General features: G+C 44.7%; 1 protein-coding gene across 8 annotated transcripts in view; it reads right to left on the minus strand.

The window, feature by feature from the left end:
- Ttc27 (tetratricopeptide repeat domain 27) overlaps positions 1-16,901 on the minus strand; it is a 143,530-nt gene that overhangs the window by 121,717 nt on the left and 4,912 nt on the right. For all 8 annotated transcript variants that reach the window (XR_015621710.1, XR_015621709.1, XR_015621713.1 and 5 more), the window contains 2 exon segments: positions 12,506-12,646; positions 9,152-9,254 (listed from right to left, as the gene is read on the minus strand). Coding sequence is in view for 2 of the 8 variants with exons in the window: in NM_001106706.1 (NP_001100176.1) it covers positions 9,152-9,254; positions 12,506-12,646 (244 nt within the window). In the remaining 6 variants the exon portion in view is untranslated.

The following is a 16,901-nucleotide window of genomic DNA, read 5'->3' on the forward strand; positions in this document are numbered from 1 at the left end:
TAAATAAATATCAAATACAGAATAGTGATATGATGGCTTGTATATGCTCGGCCCAGAGAGTGGCACGTTTAGAAGGTGTGGCCCTGTTGGAGTGGGTGTGTCACTGTGGGTGTGGGCTGTAAGACCCTCATCCTAGCTGCCCGGAAGTCAGTCTTCCACTAGCAACCTTCAGATGACGATGTAGAGCTCTCGGGTCCTCCTGCACCATGCCTGCCTGGATGCTGCTATGTGCCCGCCTAGATGAACCTGTAAGCCAGTCCCAATTAAATGTTGTCCTTATAAGAGTTGCCTTGGTCATGGTGTCTGTTCACAGCAGGAAAACCCCACCTAAGACGGGTGGCTTAGCAGTCAGATTGGAATTTCTCTCTCCACCTGGTTGAGGTAAACTATGGAGACAGTGGGCACAGGTGCTCACCATCCAACCTGGAGACCCGAGTTCAATCCCTACAACCCACATGGTCGAAGCAGAGAAACATTCCAAAAAGTTGTTCTCTCACTTACACAGAGAGACAGACAGACAGACAGACAGACACACACACACACACACACACACATATTGATGTACAGCAATTTTTTAATTTTAAAGTAAAACAAGAGAGGGATAATAGCCTAGCAACAAAACATCTGAGATGAAATGATTATCAAAATTAATTATGCAAGGAGCATAGTACTATCAGATACGCCAGGGTTCAGGGCTTCTCATGTAACAGGATGCCCATCCATCTGGTTCCCTGCAACAGAATTCTCTACTACAACATTTCTGACAAGCTGTTCATTAAACTGCCTTAAGTAATGGCTTTATTATCACTTCACAAAGCAGTCTATAAGAATAAATGTCAAGGGGTTGGGGATTTAGCTCAGTGGTAGAGCACTTGCCTAGCAAGCGCAAGGCCCTGGGTTCGGTCCCCAGCTCCGAAAAAAAGAAAAAAAAAAAAAAAAAAAAAAAAAAAAAGAAAGAATAAATGTCAAATGGGAGACGTACTTCAATGTCCTAATACTGGTGATGATTTTCCAATGTCCACGCTGAAAGAGAAGTTCTACTCGCTAAACAGCTATTTGCTTAGCACTGAGTACCTTCAGTGAGCGCCTAAGTTCTCCGGCCTTTGAGGAGGGTGTTGTCTCCACTTAAATCCTTACTGACCAGAGTGAAGAACACAGCTCCATGGTAGGTGCCTGCCTAGCAGTGAGGCCCTAAGGTCAATTCCAGCACCACAAGCACAGACTAAACACAGCCCAGACAGCTCAGTGACTGATCTCAGTTGTTAGCAAAGCCAAAAATGCCATCCAAATTCTCCTAAGCTTGTAGGAGAGAAGAGGAGTGGGCATAGGTGGGAGAGGGACAGCATGCAGAGACAGGACTGAAGTCCAGGCTACTCCACCACCTAGAGATCTGCCTGTCAGTCTTTACAGTTCCGGAACCAGAGCCGCCTTCATTCTGCTGTGAGCTGAACTTAAGAGTGGGTCTGAAAGACAAAGGAGTTTCCTCAGAGAGCCTTCTGAGAGGGTCTCTGCACGTGAGATATAGAGGGTGAGTCCACATGTTCTGCCTTGCCTCAGGAGACACAGGGGCATGCAACAGGAAGTTCTCACTTTGAAAGCACCTTGGGACATTTCATCCACATTTATCCACAGCAAACCGACCCCTGCAAAGGCGGGACCTCATCATCCTGATTGCTTTAATGGAGGCTCTTTTCTTTCATCTCCTTCATTCTGCCCATCATTCCTGAGTGTCTAGCCATTGCTGACAGATGTATACGGTTGTCTATGACCCTAGCATATTAGAAAGTGACACTTATTATTACCACATACCTGAAATAAGCTTCAAGAAATCAAAGAACTAAAAAGTTAGAAAATAAGTACAAGAAATTACAGAAAAGGACCAGACATGCTTCAGGGAGGACTATAGCACAGATCCCTAGAGATCACATGAAGTGCTAAGCTGGTGCAGGGCCTGGAGGAAGTCTGGAGTGAAGTCCTGGATCTACCTGAGTGAAGTGTGTTGTTGGCTTGGATAAAGCCATGTCCAGGGGAAGCCTCAGGCCATGGACTATTGGCAAAGCTGCACCCACATGGGCTCAAGAGAAGCAGCAAAGCTCTCAGTAGGAGTCAGAGAAACTGTCAGTGTGTGCAAAGGCTGACCACTTCCTCCTCATTGATGTTTACAGTCTCAGACTGCTCACCTATAGAGATCTCCTACAGAGATTAGTTTACCCCTCCCTTGGTTCTGTACCTAATACAGGCTGAGATTCTGTGTTACTGAGTTAGAAAACTCCCGCCAGATCACCACTTTTACTGTCCGTGTACCTGTTGTTTCACTGATCCCTAGTCAGAGTTCCAGGACCCACGCCATGTCTAGATCTACCTGTAATGTCAGTTTGTGGGAAGTAGAGTTGGGATTCCAGGAACAAGCTGACCAACTAAATGGCAAATTTATGAGCTCTGGGCACACATGAGAGACCCAAAGGAAAACACCCAGTTCTCCATGTGCATGCACAGGCAACCATGCAGATGTACACACACCAAACTCACATACGCATGGAAAAAAATATAAGCCAGAAAAGCAAAGCAAGGAGCGCATCAAAAGTGTAGAATTGGGGTTGGGGATTTAGCTCAGTGGTAGAGCACTTGCCTAGCAAGCGCAAGGCCCTGGGTTCGGTCCTCAACTCCGGAAAAAAAAAAAAAAAGTTGTAGAACTTTCTTAAATTTCAAAATTAAATGGGCAGAACAGAAACCCAGAAGGCGGATGCAGAGAACTGATGTAAAATAAAGAGAAGCAATAACAAGAACCAAGGTCTGGTGAGGAGGCACATGGGATAGACAACATGTGTGAAGATCAGGAAAGAGTAGACAGTTCACCAAGTATGTGAAGATTCCCAGAGGTGGACAAAGCTATCCAAACTCAGAATCAGAAAGCCCAATAAGTGCCTAGTGATACAAAGAACCTGAGTGTGACTGTGGCCACACAAAGTGCCACAGCACACAGGAGATAGGAAGTTGGCCCAGCAATTCAGACTGGAAGTCAGCTGGAGGGTTACATGACAGCACTGCCCCAACTCTGTTCAACCACGGGTCCCAAAGAGAGCTGAAAAAAGATTTCCAAGCAAAGGAAGGGGGAGCTCATCACCAAGACACCTTTGTTCAATGAGTAACTGCTAAGCTGTTTGACTTTTCAGTTCTATGCATACATTCACGCTTGTGTACGCTCTCTCTCTCTCTCCTCCTCCTCCTCCTCCTCCTCCTCCTCCTCCTCCTCCTCCTCCTCTTCCTCCTCCCTCCCCCCTCTCTCTCTCTCCCTCCCTTCCTCCCTCCCTCTCCCTCCCTCCCTCCCTCCAGGAACAGAAGAGAAAACACTGTCCCCCAACAGGCAAAAAGAAAAGGGTGGAGGACTGACCACAATCCCCAACTACAGGCCTGAACTTCCAAAAAGAGCACACCTCTCAGGCCTGGAGAGTGGGAAGGTGGCCCCTTTAAGCTACAGCTTTCAATGAGAGCTCAGGCATGGAACTATCTAGAACTTCTGATTCAAAGCAAAAGTTGCAAGGTCCTAAAACCATTCAAAGGGAAAACTGTGTAATGTTAGTTAAGCTACTGACAATGTAGAGAGCTTCCAAGGGTGAGGAGCAGAGAGAGAACTGATTATTCCCAAGGGCAGGCACCTTCCCACAAGAAATCAAGTCTCACAAGATAAAGCATGAGAAACACAAAGAAAAGTCTGCAGATGCGCTCTGCTCTACACCGAGATGCAGATTTACAAACAGTACACAGGAAAGAACACTCGAGATGTATCCAAACCAGCTGAGGTGGCTCGGGATAAAGGCACTTGAAGGCGGCTTTGAAGCTGGGAAGCCCAGGCCATCATTCTGTTGTCCCTGTGGGGCAGTGTTTTCTCTTCTGTTCCTGCGGAGTGAGTGTGCACAGGTTTATCTCAGTCAGCTTGACTCTGTCAGAGGAGTCAGCTACACAGGATGATTTCTACAGGGCCTTTCCAAATCAAAGATTTCGGACAAGGATATTGGTGCAGGGATGAAAAGGGAGACAGGCATGGAACCCTTGGGGAAGAACTAACAGGATTCAAGCTAGTCAACAGCTGAGTCAACTACAAAAAGGATTTCAGCTCTGGTAGACTCTGGTAGGCTTAAATAAAAGAGGAGCACAATGATCCAATAGACGTATACTTATTATTAGTACTATGTAAGTTCTCTGTTACAATTCATACTCATGACCTTCTAGACAAAACGTCAACCCATACATTTAAAACACAAGCTAAATGCAAGATCTCTTCCCAAGAGATTTTTTTAATGTTGTCTTAAATGGTATATTTAATAACACTCATTCCAAAATATCAAAAAAAAAATGTTATCACTGAATACATCAGTCTTTGGCTGTGAGAACAGCCTAACCCCAGGGTCACACAGCTGTGGGGAGAAGACACTACAAAACTCACAAAATATTTTCACATGTTTCTTCTTAGACAGTGTCGTCAGGAGTTCAAATTGCAATGTTCCACCTCACGCGTTCAATGCAATGAATTTTCAGTATCTGATCCAACAGCAAACTGCAGAACTGTGGTTCCATCGAGTCCAACATCCCAAAGAATGCCTCGTGCTGTGCTGAGGAACGTGTTTCATGATTCCGACCTATTCCTCCCATTAATGTGATATGCCATGAGCTGGTGCTGATGTGCTGATAGGCTCTGTCTAGTCACTGAAGTAACATGCCTGGACACGGGTAAGAAGCCCTCAGCTCTTCATAATACCCTCTCCCATGTCTCACAAGCTGCAAAATTCCTAACAATTGCTGGTGACCCTTCAAGAGCAATATTTCAAATATAATATCCTCCAGAACAAAATATTTTTAAATAAAATTATTGATGAAATATTACAGAGCACTTCAGACATAGCCAAAATGTGTAAGTCACCAATTTGTGACCAGATAAAGTGAAAAATGTTGATTACCCTAGAAAAACAACATAAAAATTCTCGGTTGCAGGGCAGAGCCCTGCTCGAATCCACTGCAGAAACACCATAGGCCACTGGGGGTGTGAGTTACTTGCAGATGGATTTTCAACTATCTCAGTTAACCATTCCTGCTTTTGAACTGAATTTTAACTTCTAGAAATGTAACTTCTAGAAAAAAAAATATTCAGGTTCATAGGGTTTTTTTAATTTTTAGAGTTTTTTCCTTAATAATGAGGCCATCCCTTACAAAGATTAGTCTCTAAGATACATTACAGCTGTAGCAATAAATACAGGTGCATTAATATGGAACGTTATGGAAGAGGAATAAATGTAACTTTATCAAAATTACATCAAATTAGGTTTGCTTTTTAAAAAAAACTAATGCAACACCTGGCCTTCCTTTTCAATAAGCAATTTTCCACAAAAGCATAGTGAAGTATACAAAATTGTGTAACAGCCTTTGGAGAATAATGCAACTGTCGTTTTATAAAATTCAATAGTGGACTGGGTTCTCCTAGCACTCACTTCCAAATGCCTTCCTGGTCCTCCAGGAAAATCACCTTTGCTCCCTATCACCATCAATGACAGTCAATGCATCCTCCCTGGCTTTCAAAACTTTGTCCTGCTTCATGAACTACAAGACTACAGAGTAACCTCACTTCATTTCAAAAACATGTGATGGCATCAACCAGGAAAGACCAAGTTTACATAGTTCTCACATACAAAAACGGAGGACAACACACTGCCTACTAAACAGGTACTGTGTCCTCATTCCTCCGAGCCCCACCCCTTCCTCCACTCTGAAGGGAATCTCATACCTAAGCAGCACCAGTGAGGAGACTGAAGGCCACACACACAGTACCAATGTGGGATCTGCTGTCCCCAAACTTCTACAGTGATTCCACTAACTCAGACGAACCTTTATGGAGGCAGAAGGCACTTATTCCCAGACCAACACCATGACTTCTCCCCCAGGTCTGCTAACTGAATACACAGGTGTCTGCTGCTGTGGGTCCATATCACTCAGAGGCACTACTCACTACTCTTCTCTAGGCACTGCTCTAAGTAGAACCATGCAAGCCAAGTACTGAAAAAAAAGGTAACTTGTTTAATTTTGTTACTTAAAAAAATATCGTCAGGGGGTTGGGGATTTAAAAAAAAGAAAAGAAAAAAAAATATATCGTCAGGGTTAGGAACACTGGCTGCTTCCAAAGGACCTATTTTCAATTCCCAGTTCCCCTATGGTAGCTCAGTACCATCTAACTCTAGTTCTAGGGCATACGATGCCCTCTTCTGGCCTGTGAGGACACCTTACACATGTGGGTCAGGTGACGTACACCTTACACATGTGGGTCAGGTACGTACATGTAGGCAAAATTCCCACACATAAAAAGTAAAACAAAAAAAAAACTTTAAAAATAAATTGGATACATTTGATATGTATTATTGTACAGAAAAGCAAATGAATTGGTTTTGGTTTGTTACTTTAAGGCAATAGCTCACTATGTTGTCCTAGTTAGGATAGAAATCTTGGGCTCAAGAGATTATCTTGTTTCAATCGCTGGTCCAGCAGGTCCACACCACCATATTAATCAGCTATCTCAAGTCAGGTACAGGCTTCAGGGCAGAATAACTGTTGATACACACAACACTTAATTAACCTCGTGTGGTTTTATTCTCAGTTATCCCACATGCTGTCACTACCTAAAATCCTCAAAAAACAAAGACCTGGTACAAACATACAAATAAGCCGATTTTTATACTGACTGGATGTAATTCTTTGCTTTCCTTTTAAATCGTGTATATATGTCCATTTTATCTACATTAGCAAATGCTTACAGATTGCTGTCCGAACTAAAACAAAAGTTGGGAAGTTAGTTTTAGCCAATCACCTAGCTGAGTGAAATTACTATGTATACTACAATCCTTCCCACTCTATGCTAGCCTACTTCTTAATATACAGATAAACCCTTGAAGGTAACAGACTCCAAAAACAAATCCAGATTCCTGCCGTCACTGTTTGCTGCCTCATTTACAGACAGATCCCTGCGCCTCCACCAGAGCTATGGGAACCACCATTCCCTTGACTCCCTACACATCTGCACACACAGTCACATCCACACTATACTCAGAATATGAAAGATATGGGCCTTGGAACCAGGCACAGCCAAAATCAAATCCTAGCTTTGTAAATCAGAAATTCATTACCAACCTCAAGTACATGTATATTCAAATACTCCTTCACACCTAGAGACTTGGTTTGGTAATTTTTTTATGATTTTATTTTTCATCTTAATTACACATACATGTGTGTGATTCTACGCACATCAAAGTAGATGTCTGTAGAGTCCAGAAGAGACTACTGGCTCTCCTGGGAGCTGTCACCGGGTCCTGGAAACTGAGTTCAGACCCTCTGGAAGAGCACTGGGCATCTCTCCAGCCATATTTGGCAATGTTTGTAAGAAAAGCCATTCTACAAGCAAAGGGAGCATGAAAGCAAGTGACAGGTGCCCAACGTCCTCTCCTCGCAGGCTTCCCTAGGGAATGTGAGGGGTTGGCAGCAAGAGCAGCAGGGAGCCCTGGCAAATGTGTCTGCTTTGTGACTCTGGGAAATCTGCCTCTCTTTCATGCTTTAGGACATTTTCTGTTTAATGTTATAAACTACTAAAACAATAAGACAGATGTAAAAGTGCCTTCCACTGCCATCCTCAGTAAAACATGTTCTATCAAATGTCTTTAAAATTAAGCTTTCCTCTGATTCTTCAAAGGAAAAAGAGTAATTTCCTAATCCAGGTATAATTTATCTCAGTTTACTCCAGCTCTAGTTAAGCCTTTTAAAAATGATAATAAATGGGGTTGGGGATTTAGCTCAGTGGTAGAGCGCTTGCCTAGCAAGCACAAGGCCCTGGGTTCGGTCCCCAGCTCCGGAAAAAAAAAAAAAATGATAATAAATGAAGTTTATATTTGTTTCCAATAAAATTTCTTATACTAAAAAAAAGGAAGAAAATATTAAAATAGCTTTATGTAATTTGTGATGAAAATAATAGTAGCCTACCTGGGCATGGTGGCACACATGCCATTTAATTCCAGTACTTTAATTCCATTACTCAGAAGGCAGAAGAGGGCAGATCTCTAGTCTGAGACCAGCCTGGTCTATGTAGTGAGACCCTTTCTATAGACGGATGGATGGACGGGGCAGACGGACAGATAGATGGACGATAATGATCTACCTAGAATACTACTGTCTGAGCAGGTAATAAAGACAAAACTGATCATCCTTTTTGTTTTTTAAGGACAAGGTCATAATCAGGGGAATGGTGGTGCACACCTTTGATCTCGGCACTTAGAAGGAGAGGCAGAAGGAGCTCTGTGAGTTCAAGGCAGCCTGGCCTACAGAGTGAGTTCCAGGCCAGCCAGGGCTACACAGAGAAACCCTGTCTCAGGGAAGAGGTGGGAGGGGAGACAGGGTCTGACTATATAAAACACTATGCAGAACAAGCTGCTTTTAACAAGCTGCTCACAGGGCTCTCCCTGCCTTTGTGTATCGAGTGCTGGAATTAAAGGTGTGTACCACCATGCCTGGCGCTATGTTTTTTAGAACTCAAAATGCCAAAAAAGGTGAGCAAGAGATGTTGCTATGAGCAAAGCGCCCACCTACACCTGTGAGACCCTGGCCTTGGCCTTCAACACACAGAAAACAAGAAGAAGAGATTTAGGACTCAGCACCTGGTAATTCATGGCGGAACCCATCCAGAAGAAAAAGAAACAAGTTGAAACAGGAAGCCATAATTATTAGTCAAAAGATATAGTCAAGTGAAAACCCTCAGACAGGAATTAAAATGGGATACCTGCATATCAAACAAACATCTTCTACATGGACAGGGCAGCCGGCACCTATAATGCCGACTGAAGCAGGAGGATTATGAGTTTGAGGCCAACCTAGAAAAAAAAACAGTGAACTCTAGGCCAGCCAGGTCTACACAGCAAAGCCTGTCTCAAAAACACACGAGCAGGTAGGGATGCTCACTGTGGGAGCCGGGCAGCCTGAGGTTGACTCCCAGATGCCACAAAGGTGAGATAGGAGTGTCAACTGCAAAGCTGTCCTCTGACCTCCATGAACACGTCACACGCACACACGTGTCTGCACACATACAATGAGAAGTGAGCAAGGAACTTTGGAATCTGCTACATACCTTGATCAATACAGTTTTCAGCAAGAGCAAAAAGCTGTGGTGACCGCTCCTCCAGCAACTGTTGGTGAATATTCACATATCTCAAAGTCCACCACGGCAAGCTCTAGAACAAAGCACTACATAAGCGGAAATAAGGAATACCTGGGGAAAACTTTACAGTAACTGAGACTAATTTTTGGAATATTTTTACACTCAAGAAACGTATCCCTTGATAAGCTTGATCATCCATGATGTTATCAACAGTATCAAAACCTGCAGCATGTCCTCATTAGCCATAGGCTTTCTGAGGTACTGCAGACTTATCATCACCCTTAAAATGACTATCACCCTTAAAATGACTATGACAAGCATCCTTCTCTGCCTTGGCACTCCATTGCCCTCACAACCCAAGCACCAACAACACAGGGTACCCACGGAGCACAGGCAGCATTTTCTTTATTCACTCCTATTTGTTTGTGCTTGACCAATACCTCTTCCTTAAGACAACAAGGGCCAGGAGACGGCACGACAGGTAAGAGCAGTTGCTGCACGGACATGAGGACCCTCAGGGTCAACTCATCATCACACACACAAACACACACACACACACACACACACACACACACACACTCTCTCTCTCTCTCTCTCTCTCACACACACACACACACACACACATACACTCACAGGAAAGAGAGAATCAGAGAGATAGAAAGGAGACGAGGAGGAGGGGAGGAGGAGGGGAGGAAGGCAAAGAAGAAGACAATGAAGACGACGACAGAATAAGAAGCCCTAACAGTATAACTGATTCGCATCTGCACCCTCATTACTGGGGGTGGTGGGTGGGACAAATGGATGCCTGGATCTTACTAGCCAACCTAATCAAATCACTAAGCCAGACTCAGTGAGACTGTGTCTCAAAAATTAAATGGAAAAGCCAGGCACATTTAAGAAGGCAGGTGGGTCTCTGAGTTTAAGTCCAGCCTGCTCTATGTAATGAATTCCAAGACATATAGGGCTACATAGACAGACCCTGTCTCAAAAGCCAAAACAGAAAACAAAATTAAATGGAAAACAATGAAGGAAGACACCAAACGCTAACACAGACACACACACACTTACAAAGGCACTGTGCATACCCCATCTAACACAGTCTCTGTCTACTGCCCCATCCTCACCTTTCTCTAGAAAAGGTCATAACAAAGGTTAGTAATCTCTATGTTCTTCTGTATGTACTCATGCCTATATTATATAGGTACAAGTCATAATACATATTTTAAAGGGGTTACTAAAATACTAAGAATGAGTATATTCTGGGACATCTAAATTAATCAGTCATGGATCCCACCTCAAAAAAAAAAAAAAAAAAAAACACCTGTTACCCTGAATTATGTTACATGACTTGGTAAGAAACTAATTTTCCTACTTTAGTAGCAAGATTTAGTTATCAAAACATTTTTTTACTTGAACTTAATATCTCATCTGATTAAGGAGTGTCTTTCATATAAACCTAGTATAACAGATCTGAACTCTTGGGAGGCTGAAACAGAAGGATCAAAATTCAAGGCCAGCCTGGGCTACACAGTGAGTTCCGGGCCTGCTGGACAACTTAGTGAGAGGGCTGGAGGAACAGAGGAGCCCTTGCCTAACTCGCTCCAGGCGAGGTACTTCTCAGGTAACTCTTTACCATTTAGGAGAGAAACAGTATTATAGCATCACTGAGAGAATCACAAAGAGGCTGAAGGGATCGTGAATCGCTTAGGAGTGTTTGCTGCTCTCACAGAGCACTCAAGCTTGGTCCCCATACCCATATCAGGTGACTTACAGCCTCAGATAAATCCCAAATCCAAAGGGACTCAAGGCCTCTGGCCTCCTGCAGCCTGTGCACTCACCTGCACACCCCACACAGAGTCACACATACACGTAATTAAAAACAAAGTAAACTTATAAAAAGAGAGGCTACTGTAAATCATCATCCCACTAAAGGGGAGGGGTTTGGAGAGCGAGCTCCAAAATTAAGAGAACTAGCGGCTCTTCCAAAGGGCCTGGGTTGGACTCCCAGCACCACATGGTGTCTAAGAACCTTCTGGCCGGGCTCTGCAGGTACCACACATGCATGTGAAGCACACTAACATGGAGCATGTGAAATCCTGAGTGAATGTGTATTGTCTGACATGGACACGGCCACGTCAGGGACTCTAGTGCCTTAGAGCTAATGGACAATGGCAAGGCCGTCTCCATATGAGGCTCAGAGAAATGACAAAGCCTTCCCAGGTCCAGGTGGAGTTGCTGACACTGCGTACAAAAAACATCCACGGTGGCTTTCTCCTGCGTTTCCACAGCCGGGCTTCCACAGCCGGGCTTAGAGCCTGAAGACTGCTCCCCTTCAGAGACTGCTCCTACTGACATCAGCTAAGCCTACCTCCTTGTTCAGCTGTGTTCAATAACCCTGACTCCTTGCTCAGCTGCACATAACAAATACACAGCTTCTAAAGTGCTGCAGCTTCCCAGCAGAGACTGACTATCCCAACTTTTCTGCCCCTACCTGTGTACTCCAATCTCAGGGATCCAGCACAATAGTCATACACGTGGTACCGACATAAATAGACAAAATACCCATATTCATTTTAAAAAAGTAATTTTTAGTTGGTCTTCAGTTTTTGAAGACAAGGTATCTCTGTATGGTTTTAGCTGTCCTGAACTCACTCTGTAGACCAGGCTGGCCTCAAACCCAGAGATGCACCTGCCTTTGTCTCCTGAGTGCTAAGAAGGCGTATGCCATGCCCAGCCACAAAGCTTTATTGGAACTCATACTGGAACTGCACTGGCCGACCCACAGTAAAGCCAAGCATTCACCATGAGGACCACACACTCCACAGCTGGCAACCTCTCCATAGAGCTCTGCAAGAGCCTATGAACCTCCTGTGTGACTGCCTGATTGTCCTCACTGCTGTGTATGAGACCTGAAGAAAGCACACAGAAGACACTCAACAAAGGCTCTACTACATCCAGCACAAAGAACCAGGAGCCATGACTTCAGATTCCTTCCATTCTCACTGACATTGAGTGTCATTAGCTCAAATTTCTAACAGAGCACAAATGGTGCTTTTGAAGCTTTAGTTAAGACCCAACAAATGGACACTCACACTCACATACATGCGCACACTCTCGCTCTCTCTTTCTCCTAGTAAAGAAGGATCTCGGTACAATCTCATCTTATACAGATTAATCTCACGATATTTTTTCTTATTTTCAGGAAGACTTTTAAAATAAAGATACAGAAAACAAAATATACTGAGACCCAGGCAGCATCAGTCTGATGTTCACAGGCACAAGGGGACCTGTGTGGAACGCCCACAGACCCTTCCCTTGCCTTACCTGGAGAGCTGTTAATTTATGTCTGATGTTCACCAGGATAATGCGTGCTATTAGCAGCAGTATGGGCTTTGAAGTGAGGCTGTAGACTGATTCACCATCTAGAATGAGGAGGGCCATAATACTAGCGTCCAGTCCTCTGACCTGAAAAAGATGTGTAAGGCTTGTCCAACTTAAGAAACTACTCAGTTATACGACATAATAAATACAGATATTTCAATTAATTCAGGCTTAAAATGAGACCATTCATTAATTACATAGGAAGAAACACTATACATCATCACAGCCTTACAAATGTCACTAGAGACTTACAAACACATCCTGCCCTGTCAGTCAGCCACACAAATGAGAAACAGAAACTCAACCAAAACATTAAAAAAAAAAAAAAAGAATTGACTGAGTAGATGGGGCGCATCAATAATTCTAAATACTCCAGAGGCTGAGGCAAGAAGGCTGCTTGAGTCTAGAAGTTTAAATAGGTGGATGTCACAAGACAGGGCAAGAATGGAAGTCATGTGAGGGGCCCTTCCCAGGCAGAGCAGACTTCACTTCAGATTATTTCAGATTACTCATTACAACTGGCTACTGATGTTTACACGCCTCCACAGAAAAATATGCTTTTGCCACATGAGGCCTGCCAGCCATATGCAGTTTGCCCCAGTGACAGCACACATTACTTATGTGACTCTTTATTTATTTACTTACTTATTTATTTTTATTTTGCGTGCATTGGTATTTTGCTTGCATACATCTATGTGAGGGTGTGAAACCCCTGGAGCTGGACTTACAGGCAGTTGTGAGGGGTCATGTGGATTCTGGGAACTGAACCCAAGTCCTCTGGGAGAGCAGCCAGTGCTCTTAACTGCTGAGCCACCTCTCCAGCCTCTATGTGACTCTTCTTAACCCCAGAGTATAAACTGTCTGATGCACAAAATAAAGCAGGCTACTGCACAACAGTCCACCCCATTCACTGGCTCCACTCTCCCAGGTCCCATGGCCTCCAAGCAATAAACAGGTGAATGTATGTGCTTAGGTCCAGGGCCTCGTCTACACTTGTCAAAAAAAGAAGTCATGGCTAGATCTTAGGGTCAAAGGTTGATGGCAACTTAAACAACAAAGTAAAACCCTGTGTCAAAAAAAAGAAAGGAAGGAAGGGGAAAGAAAGGGAAGGGAAGGGAAGGGAAGGGAAGGGAAGGGAAGGGAAGGGAAGGGAAGGGAAGGGAAGGGAAGGGAAGGGAAGGGGAGGGGAACCGGAGAAAATGCTAGAATGAATGAGCACTATCACTTTACACTTCTACAGAATTCCACTTCAGTAAGAAGTAAGTCTACACCGGGTACACTGGCACATCCACTCAATCCCAGCACTCAGGAGGCAGAAGCAGGCAGAGCCCTGTGACCATGAGGCCAGTCTGATCTACAGAATGAGTTCCAGGATGGCCAGGACTACACAGTGAGAGCCAGTCTCAAACCAAGAAGTAACCCTACATGAACAGCATTTGATATATAGTATATAATTACATTTCACTTAGGATTCACTCCATGGCAAAGGTTATTATGTAGCCCATCCCTACTCCCTAATTTCCATCAATGAAAATTACACATCAGTGAGCAGACCAAAAACTACAATGAACGGAAGCCCACCCCACCCCCAAGGGGAATGCTCAGGGCTGAGGAGAGGGCCCAGTTGGTAAAGTGCTTTCTACACAATATAAGGATATAACCTCAGATCCCCAGCACCCACCTAAAGCAAAAAAGAAAACACCTAAGGCAGGGGAAAGCAGCCAAATGCCCAGTGCTAAGGACCCTGAGACAGGAGGACATCTGTAACTTCCTGTTCAGTCATTTTAGTCAAACCAATGAGCTCCAGAGAAAGAGTGACTCAAAAACCAGGTGAAGGGGTTGGGGATTTAGCTCAGTGGTAGAGCACTTGCCTAGCAACCGCAAGGCCCTGGGTTCGGTCCCCAGGTCCGAAAAAAAAAAAAAAAAAAAAAAAAAAACAGGTGAAAACGGCTGCAGAGATAGCCCAGCAGTTAAAAGCACTTGCTGTTCCTGCACAGGACCTGGGCTTGGCTCCCACCACACAGATCACGTCTCACAGCCATCTGTCACTGCAGTTTCAAGGAATTCAGCAACCTCTCCTGACCTCCTCAGATAGCATGCATATGATACACACACGTACATGCAGGCAAAACACTCCTACACAAAAATAAAAACAAATTCTTAGAAAGGAGAATAAAAAATTGTAAGGAAGAAATAATAAAGGAAGATAATTCAATGTCTTGATAACACAGGCATGCACATACACGCAAACACACACGCGCACACACAACATAAGTAAAAATATATTTTTTAGAAAGTGAGGAAACAGATCCATAAAAGTCAAAACAGGCATGACGGTGTACGCAAGTAATCCCAGCTCTCTAGGAGCCTGAGGCAGGGAGGTGGCATAAGCCCAGGAATTCAGGATTAACACCAGCTACAGCAACACAGCAAAACCCAGGGGGGGAAAAACTAAAGAACAACTCAAGAAATAAATGCCTAACCTGTGCTCCTCAAACCACACTGGGACTCAGGTAGCTAGCCTGTGCTCCTCACATCAGACTGGGACTCAGGTGGCTAACCTGTGCTCCTCACATCAGACTGGGACTCAGGTGGCTAGCCTGTGCTCCTCACATCAGACTGGGACTCAGGTGGCTAACCTGTGCTCCTCACATCAGACTGGGACTCAGGTGGCTAACCTGTGCTCCTCACATCAGACTGGGACTCAGGTGGCTAACCTGTGCTCCTCACATCAGACTGGGACTCAGGTGGCTAACCTGTGCTCCTCACATCAGACTGGGACTCAGGTGGCTAACCTGTGCTCCTCACATCAGACTGGGACTCAGGTGGCTAACCTGTGCTCCTCACATCAGACTGGGACTCAGGTGGCTAGCCTGTGCTCCTCACATCAGACTGGGACTCAGGTGGCTAACCTGTGCTCCTCACATCAGACTGGGACTCAGGTGGCTAACCTGTGCTCCTCACATCAGACTGGGACTCAGGTGGCTAACCTGTGCTCCTCACATCAGACTGGGACTCAGGTGGCTAACCTGTGCTCCTCACATCAGACTGGGACTCAGGTGGCTAGCCTGTGCTCCTCACATCAGACTGGGACTCAGGTGGCTAACCTGTGCTCCTCACATCAGACTGGGACTCAGGTGGCTAACCTGTGCTCCTCACATCAGACTGGGACTCAGGTGGCTAACCTGTGCTCCTCACATCAGACTGGGACTCAGGTGGCTAGCCTGTGCTCCTCACATCAGACTGGGACTCAGGTGGCTAGCCTGTGCTCCTCACATTAGGCTGGAGCTCCTGGCTTACCCATGCATATTTCCTAAGGTCCAAGTCACTCTGGTGAAGTGCAGGAAGATGTCACACATGCCTTTATGAGGAAGAATCTTCACCCCACTCACCGTGAGGGAGGGAGATGAGAAATATGTTCTGTTCTAGCACAAATTTCAGATCACTGTCTTCTATCTAAAATCCCTAGACACAAATAACAAGCAAGCAGTTTAATAGAGTAACAAAAGTCAGACAAAACAGCCATCATAACATTGCCCTTGACAGCAATTCCGGGGTTGGGTCCAAAGGAGGGAGTCAGAAGATGCTTTCAGGATGACATAGGGCCTTCTAATGCAGTACTCCCAGGCTTTCTGAGATCAGAGCACAAGGGTGGGATCAGAAGTGGGAGTTTAACTCAGTGGCAGAGTATTTACCTAACCTGCTGAGCCATGAGGTCAAATCCCAGTGCCACTGAAACAGAAAAGGACACTGCTATTTGAAAAACTCAAACAGAGGAGGCTGCAAACCCACCAGAAGAGAGGGGAAGGGACCTCGCCAGCCTCGGGCCCATAACCTCTGAATCAAGATAGAAATCAAGACCTAGGGAAAGCCAGAGGCTCTGCTCTGTGACGATGATCGTGTCTACTCTATCAATGAGGTGCTGAGTGCAAAGGAGACATATTCTTTGTGTGTATGCATGCAAATGTACATGCATGTGATAAACATGTGCTATGATGTGTGCATGTATATTCATGTGAGTTGACATGTATGTGTGGAGGTCAGGAGATCAATGAACAAGCATTCTTAGTAATAGTTTGGGCAAACCACAAAGTCACCTCTTTTCTACCTACCAGTAACTCCAATTTTTCTGTTGTTGGTTTTTGTTTTGTCTTGTTTTTTTTCAAGACAGGATTTCTCCGCATGGCCCTGGCCATCCTGGAACTCACTCTGTAGACTAGACTAGCCTCCAATTCAGAGCTCCATCTGCCTCTGCCTCCCCAGTACTGGGATTAAAAAGGTGGGGCCACCACTGCCTAGCTGTTAACTCTCCTACTTAGAACACTTGACTCTACATATA

The sequence above is a fragment of the Rattus norvegicus genome, chromosome 6, assembly GCF_021556685.1.
Source record: "Rattus norvegicus strain SHRSP/BbbUtx chromosome 6, alternate assembly SHRSP_T2T, whole genome shotgun sequence".
Taxonomy (NCBI): Eukaryota; Metazoa; Chordata; class Mammalia; order Rodentia; family Muridae; genus Rattus; species Rattus norvegicus.